This window comes from Lycium barbarum, chromosome 3 (assembly GCF_019175385.1).
Source record: "Lycium barbarum isolate Lr01 chromosome 3, ASM1917538v2, whole genome shotgun sequence".
Classification (NCBI taxonomy): Eukaryota; Viridiplantae; Streptophyta; class Magnoliopsida; order Solanales; family Solanaceae; genus Lycium; species Lycium barbarum.
The window spans coordinates 123,029,769-123,037,170 of record NC_083339.1 but is presented as its reverse complement, the minus strand read 5'-3'; the positions used below and the strand labels follow the sequence as shown (position 1 = coordinate 123,037,170).

The following is a 7,402-nucleotide window of genomic DNA, read 5'->3' as shown; positions in this document are numbered from 1 at the left end:
TATGACTAACACTTTACTTTGTTTTGTTTTCTTAGCTTAGATGAACCTTAGCGGAATTAGTGGGGATAGTTTTAGTAACAATGGGTAGTTAATTTAAGGGAAAAACTAATAGTTAATTCTACCGCTTTCGTTCTCTGCTTTTTATTTTTTTTAAATTTTTTATAGTACCTATAATATTTACTTTTATTAAAACAATTGATTTTCAAGGGCGTGAAGCCGTGAACACAGATTTTGAATTAAGATGATGTTTTTATTCTTACTATCTTGGACATTTTAAAACGTTACTGATACGCAAATACGGACTCAAGTATATTTTATAAACAACTTTTCAAGTTTGAATCAATCACGCATATTTTTAGCTAAGCATAGTTAATAATAAAAAGGAGAAAGAAAACTCACGTCCTTTTGCATCATATTTATAAAAATAAATCTAGATTTTGTTTACATCGCTATATTCACATAACGTAATTTTATCCAAGGCTCCAATTGGCCGAATCTTTTTTTAAAAGCTATTACTTATACGTAATTCTTTATTTGAAATTCACGCAAGGCGTGGTGGAAATATTTTTATAAAATGATATTAAAATGTATGATTTTTGATACTCGGCCTTTTGAAAATAATTATTTCCTTATGCAAGTTTAGAAACACATTATATTGGCAAAGTCTTCTCTATTTTGAATTATGTATATGCATTTTACGAGATATCATTCTTAAAATTACTTATAAGATATTATTTATTATATTTTTCGATATTAACCTAAGTTTGGTCGGTAACCGTAATTAACGGATTCTAAAGGATGCCTAACCCCTTCCCTTTAGGATAATCAAGAGCCCTTACCTAGAATCGTATTAGTTAAGCGGACCATTAACGGAGGTTTAGTTTTAGCTTTACCTTAGTTAATAAATTAGGTGTCCTAATTCACCTCTAAAATTAATTAGGTGGCGATTCCTTAAGTTAAATAAATTTAGGAATCATCAATATATTGTACTCTACTTTGACCCGTTTAAAATGGGGTATAACATGTACCATAAGCAAATCCGTGGTAACTAGCATTTGGTGAGAAGGATCCACCTGCAGTGCTTGATGTGTTTGTGCCATGTCCATTTCTATCCCTGGGTGATGCAAGCTCAAGATTTAGAAAATCTGCATCCTTGGTTGTTGGCCGTCCAAGCTCTGCTTCAAAACCTTTTAGAAAGTGTTTTGCTCCAATTAGTTTCCTGTTAGATGCCTTAGCTGGATCGAATTTAGTACCAGACTGCAATGGCCCTTCCATCTTGAAGGTATTGGCCCTAGGCCTTTGTCATTGAATGCTTCACTTTCTGGCCATATTCCTGCATTTTGCGTGAATAAGTTATCTTAGAGTTGTGAAAATATATTAAGTGACTTTGTACTGCATTTGGCACTTTTTTACCAATACTATGCAATAATCTTTCCTTCTACTATACTAATTACTGTCTTTATGAATGCACTAATGAAAGGATTGTTTTTCCTTTTGACACCACATAAAGAATCAGGAAAAAATAAAGAAAGAGTAAAACCTGAATCAAGGACACCTATGATGATACCATCTCCCATGTTGGCTTGATGAAGGAGGTTTGTTGGAGGAGAAGATGTGGACAGGCCAAGGTGATCCTAACTTCTTGTTGTGTGCAACTTGTAAAAGTGATTTGGAACTACATGGAGCACATCAGGTAATTCTGCAACAGATCAACGAGGGGAATGCGTCACGAGAATGCAATTGAATTCATTGTTAATTAGCTTTTATGTGCCAATCAGAACCGAGACACCAAATTTAACCAACAACTATTTCATTCAGGGGCGGAGCTACAGTTATTTGCAGGTTCGGCAGAACCCAATAGCTTTGATCCAAACATTGTATTTCTGTTAAAGATCCACTCAATATGTATAAATAATTTATCAGAACCCAATATGCTGTCTTTTTTTGGAATCCAGAAGCCATAAACTTCAATTCCTGGCTCTCCCTATTGTTAGTTAACAAACTTTAAAAAATCCTACTTTAATATCTCGAGTAGAGAGATTGCAAAGTATTACAATTTACCTGCAATCTTTTGGGCTTGGGATTTCGTTAACTTGGCTGCAAAGCCGGAGAAACCATGTTTGTAACTATAGATGATTGAATCTCGTGCAGCTTCTTGACTTCATGAGGAGAAAACATAAAGTTGTGAAGGAGTAATTAATAGTCTGCATAAATTAGTTAGGAGTTTCAAGTATAGAGGAGACCAAAGAAAATCAATATGTTTATCTTTCTTAGTTACCTTTTCAGTACTGAAGTAAGTAATTGATGGTGAGCTGATGTTGCGAGTTCAACATCATTGTGTTTCCTTCTTCCCATATAAACGATATGAACCTACATTTAACAATTATTTCAGATATAAGTTTTAGAGCGAAACAAAATACTAATGTGTTTATAAATTAAATTGCAGAATAGAGTGTTCTAATATCTACTCACATTGCTATCAGCATTTGCTTGAATGCCTAAGAAGTCTGACCAGTTGAAGAGAAGGAGTAGAGCAGTGAAAGCCAATTTATATGGAAGAAAGTTGTTGATGCTCATTTTGTGCTATGTCAATGGTGTATAGGCTTAGTTAAAGTGAGGGATAATCTTTGCCATTGATCTCCACTATTTATGGCGATTCGATAGACGGAAACGAGCAATTTGGGATCTGAACATGACGTGTTCTTCTTGATGTCACGATCTAAAATATAGAGGCATCATGAAAAGTTAGCTCAATTATGCCTTGGGCAAGAACAAAAGTTAAAAAGCACGCAGCACAAAGAATATTATATTATCATCATTAGCAGGTGGTAATATATTACGTCCAATGAATTATAGGAGTAACCTGGGACTGAAGATATGCTGATTATGAAGAGCATTAAGTAATGTTTGGAATGTATCATGTTTGAATTATATCTATTAAACAGTAGAAATGACACCTAAGTAGTGGTGTCATTTCCATTAATTTTATAGCTGCTACTCGTGACTGGTTTTACTGGTGCAAATAGCTCTATTAAAGTCACTTGGGTATTTTTTTTTTCCAATAAAACTATCAATATTATGCCAATTATCCCAAAAAGTCACTCTGGCTGGAAATACCATTTCTCTCACCGGAATATTACATCGTTTCTTAACATCAATTCTTCTAGCTAGTATCAATGATCCTTCTGTTTCACTGAGATCAAAGCAGGCGAATCCTCAAGAAGTCCCAATTTTTCTTTTATCGAGCTTAAAGTCATGAAAGTTTCAGCTTATTTAAGTTTCTTAGTGGTCAGTAGTAACTTTCTTGAAAGAAAAGTAGGTCAAACAATTACATATGGAAAAGGTAGGTCCAACAAATTCCATTAAACGGAAATTTTGTAGGATTTTTAGTCTGATGTTCCCTCTTAAATTCAGCATTTGCCCAACTAATTTAAATCTCGGTTTGGCCCCTAAGACCTGAAATCTTCACTGCCTATCAAGTGCCACTGTCCCTCTGTATTTATTAAGTACTATACTTTTTGAAGAGTAAAAATAAATAGCTTATGTTGTAGCAGGATATCCCTAATACATTGATTTAAAATCTTGATAGGTTCTCTTTGATTTAATTTCTGACGATATAAGAATTTCACTTGAAGAGATCAAACAACAATCAAGTGGTGAAAAATATTAGATACATCATAGGATAGGATGATTTGGTGAAGGGTTACAATACAGCATTGTTCTCACTCATTGGAAGGCAAAGTTTACACTAGTTGGATAATGGCCGTGTTAAGCATGGACCCAATAACTCGTCAAAATGTAATTCAAAGTAAATAATCGATTCCACTTTACTTGGTCTAGTAATTAATCTACGTGACTGCACTATTGATATTTTATACGATTGTTCCTGTTTTTATATTTTTGGATCTCTGGGGTCATTGTAACGGAGATTCTTCTTTTTCTATAGGTTATAGTAAAGCGAAGATAAAAAGATTCATCTAGCATAGAAGCTCAATTGTGAGTCCACTGCTTCATACATAGATAACGAAAGTGCGTTGAGATAAATTAGCAAACTCTTGCATCCATCCTTAACTCTAGCCAACAAGTTTTGGGAACTCTGTTCTCACAGATATAGGGCTTCTTATTCGGTGCACCTCGTCAGTCCAAGTTAAACTCCAAAAATAATAGCCTGTGGTGTATTTGTGAGTGGTTGAAATGGTGAGAGTGAAAGAGATTTTCTTGGTGTTGGAGTTGAATATCAAAGTTTTAGGCTTTACTTTTATGGTAATGCCAGTGGAGACTCAATGATGGACTTATATTTGGAGTTCATTGGTCCGACGTTGGTGACGGTTCTGCTAATAGTAACTGTATATGTGAGACTTGGTATTGTTAAAGAAGGAAGATTGAAATCAAGAATCAAAGGCACTTTGAGTGCACAAGTAACATATCCGTTAATGATGCTACCGATGGCAGTAGTGTTATAGTCCATTGGGCACAAATAATTAAAAACATAGTCAGACTCTCCCATATCATAGACATGGCCAGGATCTTTCGCGCCATTTGCATTCACGAGTCCCCCATCGAAATCAAACGGATCGGCGATCTTATTCGTATTTCCCTCAGCTAGAATTGGTTCCCTAGAATGAGGGTACGTTTGCCATGCTGCATGCACAATATTCAGACTTATGGTAAGAAAATGTCATTGCTAAGACATGTTGATTTAGAAGGACCGAAAGATAAATAGAGTATATTGGATCTGCAAAGACCTGTTGTGACAAGTGCAGACTTGATAGCAACTGGAGTCCAGTGTGGATGCAGTGACTTGAGCAAGGCGACAATGCCAGAAATGTGTGGAGCTGCCATGGACGTTCCTGATTTAAACTCGTATGGAGTTTCTTCAGGAGGAATAGCAGCCAATATATTGACTCCCGGAGCTGCTATATCTGGCTGTAACATCAGATATTAACTTAGAAATATGATGCAATATTTAGAAAGTGCAAGTAGCACATATCAAGGATAAAATGAGATTAAATCTCTTGGAATGGTCTGGTCATGTCCAAGTCGATCTCCAAATGCATCGGTTTGTAGATGCAAAACCATGGTAAGGGTGTTGAAAGAGAACAAGGTAGACCTAAAATTACGTAGAAGGAAGTCAACTCAAAAGACCTACAATTTGTTGGAATTCACAGACTTTAAGAAAAAATACGGTACAATGTAGGAAAAATATCTGCATAGGTGATATCTATTAGTTGAGACTATGTTTTAGCAACATTAATTTGTTAGGTTTTTATGTTTTCTTGGAGTCTATTCATTTTATCTGTGATTTATATGCTAGTGAAAAGTATAGGAATCTTCTTGTACTATCACACAGTGAAGCCAACTTTTTTTTTTAAATAATTGTGGTGTTTGGGCCAACTTGCCTGCACCTCGACCACTGGCAATAGGTACCACGTAACTCTATCCACCAAGGTTAGGACAGATGGGAAGAAATCATCTAGTGTTTTTGACTCTGCTGGGTTATGAACCTGAGACCTCATGGTTCTCAATCCACTTCAATATTCACTAGGTCACACCCTTGAGTGAAACTAAACCCCAACTTAGTTGGAATTAAAGCATAGTTGTTGTATTTTTTTATTGATGCAGTATTAGAATTCATGAGTGCCACAATATGCGCGACTTGGTTATGCGCAAATAGTCATACCTTAAGCATGGCAGGGGCAATAGAATTGGGACCTCAAGATGAGAAGGATACAATATGTGTTGAAACAGGTTTTCCAACATGAGTTCTGGTAGGACTCAGCTTTATTTGTGAATTCCTGCATTATTTTTTAATGATAGTTTTAGGCACCAAACGAAGTGATTTAAGATTTCTCTTCTCTTAGCAAAAGGAAAAAGAATCAGATATGTTCGTCTACCTGGAATATATAATGTAATCGAGTAATTGAGCTCCAACATCAAAACTTACTCCAATACTGGGAAAGTCAAAAGCATAATAATTCAAGGTTCTGGTTGGATTCTTAACAACAATCAATCCCAAGCCGCTAACCGCCTGGACAATTTGTAGAGTTGTTCCTAATTCGAACTCATCTCCTTTAATTAGGAAGCAAAGCACCACTTTTCTAGCTGCCCATGTATCATTTGTATTTAAGGTATCGCAATATCTGCAAAATCCATGAATTCATGTAAATTTAGCTCGGCAATAAAGTTATAAACAAAAATCCCCAATGAAGACACAAAATTATCCCTAAAAATAGCATAATCAAGAAAAACAAGTTGTTGAATTAGGGGTTTGTTGATAAATTACAATATCTTATTAAGAATGTACCAATCATCTTCAAAATCAGAGCTTTCTGGATGTACGACGTTGATAAAACCAGTCTCCTATCCAGTAAACAGGGATTGACCCTACAGATACAAGTTAATTACAATTCCTTCTAGATGTTCATTTTATTTTCATTCTTAAGTATATTATCTTCAATTAAGAGAGAGAACTTACAACGAAAGTCCGGTTGTTGCCTAATGTAATGAGTGGGAAAGGACCTACCGATACTAGAAACTGCCACGGTTAGGATCCATGGTGCTGTGTTTTCTACTATTTATGGAATTGGCCAATCGTTTCCTCCCGAACAAACGATTGTGATTCCATTTATGATAGCATGGAAAGATGCAAAAGCAACGCCACTTCACATATCACCATCAGCGTACTGAGGTGTGTCTTTGCCAAGGGATAGTGATAAAATATCAACTCCATCACGAATTGCTTCATCAATAGCCTTTATTATATCAGCAAATAAACATGCTCCTGTAGGCCAGTCCCTACACACCTTGTGTGAAATTATAAAGTAGATTTTTTGGAACTACAAAAAATCCTAGATATTTAGTAATGATTCTAGAATAGCCTAGTATAGTATCTTGGATAAATATCTTGAAGAGATTTCTAGATAGTCTAGAGTATTGCAAGAAGATAAGGTTTGCTAGATTTTTCTTATATTATGTAACCATAACCAAAAGAAATTGCAGATTAACTAGTATTGATATACTCACTTTGGTAGCACCATTTGCATAAATTCCTAAAACGACGTCCGACAAGTTGAAGAGAAGGAGTAGAGCAGTGAAAGCCAAGTTATATCGAAGAAAGTGGTTGATGCTCATTTCTGGTGTTAAACAGAGGGCCATAGAACTAGTTTCAATGAACAACCTTCGACATCAATCACCGTTATTTATAGTAATTCTGATTCAGTAACTCATTTAGAGGGAAATATTCAGCAATAGCAGTATATTTGGTTTGGATTTGTGACATGTTTTGGATTTGAACATTTCACACTGTTAAGGGCGTTTCATCATTTAAAGCATGTATAAATTGAATAAATGAGTAATTTTTTCATTAACAGCACTAAACTTCTCTTATGCATAAGTATTAAAC

The 7,402-nt window shown here is 35.2% G+C and overlaps 1 protein-coding gene and 1 pseudogene across 2 annotated transcripts; both read right to left on the bottom strand.

Moving 5' to 3' along the window:
* Nucleotides 1–775: 775 nt before the first annotated feature.
* LOC132634094 (subtilisin-like protease SBT3.6) lies at nucleotides 776–3,528 on the bottom strand. 2 transcript variants are annotated; one of them, XR_009580039.1, is made up of 4 exons: nucleotides 2,279–3,526; nucleotides 2,062–2,159; nucleotides 1,541–1,699; nucleotides 776–1,333 (listed from the first exon to the last, which is right to left on the bottom strand). XR_009580039.1 is itself a non-coding variant. In XM_060350396.1 (3 exons), the coding sequence occupies exons 1-3, from the start codon at nucleotides 2,353–2,355 to the stop codon at nucleotides 1,635–1,637; spliced, it is 240 nt and encodes a 79-aa protein (XP_060206379.1). In that variant the 5' UTR covers nucleotides 2,356–3,528; the 3' UTR covers nucleotides 1,364–1,634. The 2 variants fall into 2 exon arrangements, 1 of the variants encoding a protein (XP_060206379.1); XM_060350396.1 differs by lacking the exon at nucleotides 776–1,333 and having other exon boundaries at nucleotides 1,364–1,699; nucleotides 2,279–3,528.
* Nucleotides 3,529–4,073: 545 nt separating this feature from the next.
* On the bottom strand, nucleotides 4,074–7,155 carry LOC132631249 (subtilisin-like protease SBT3.4; annotated as a pseudogene).
* Nucleotides 7,156–7,402: the final 247 nt, after the last annotated feature.

What these genes read in the sequence shown, in the direction of transcription:
- LOC132634094 (XM_060350396.1), bottom strand. Translation starts at nt 2,355, where the DNA reads ATGGGAAGAAGGAAACACAATGATGTTGAACTCGCAACATCAGCTCAC. An exon ending in CTTACTTCAGTACTGAAAAG is followed by an intron (nt 2,160 to 2,278) that starts GTAACTAAGAAA and finishes CTCCTCATGAAG; the next exon opens with TCAAGAAGCTGCACGAGATT. An exon ending in CCAAGCCCAAAAGATTGCAG is followed by an intron (nt 1,700 to 2,061) that starts GTAAATTGTAAT and finishes GATCTGTTGCAG; the next exon opens with AATTACCTGATGTGCTCCAT.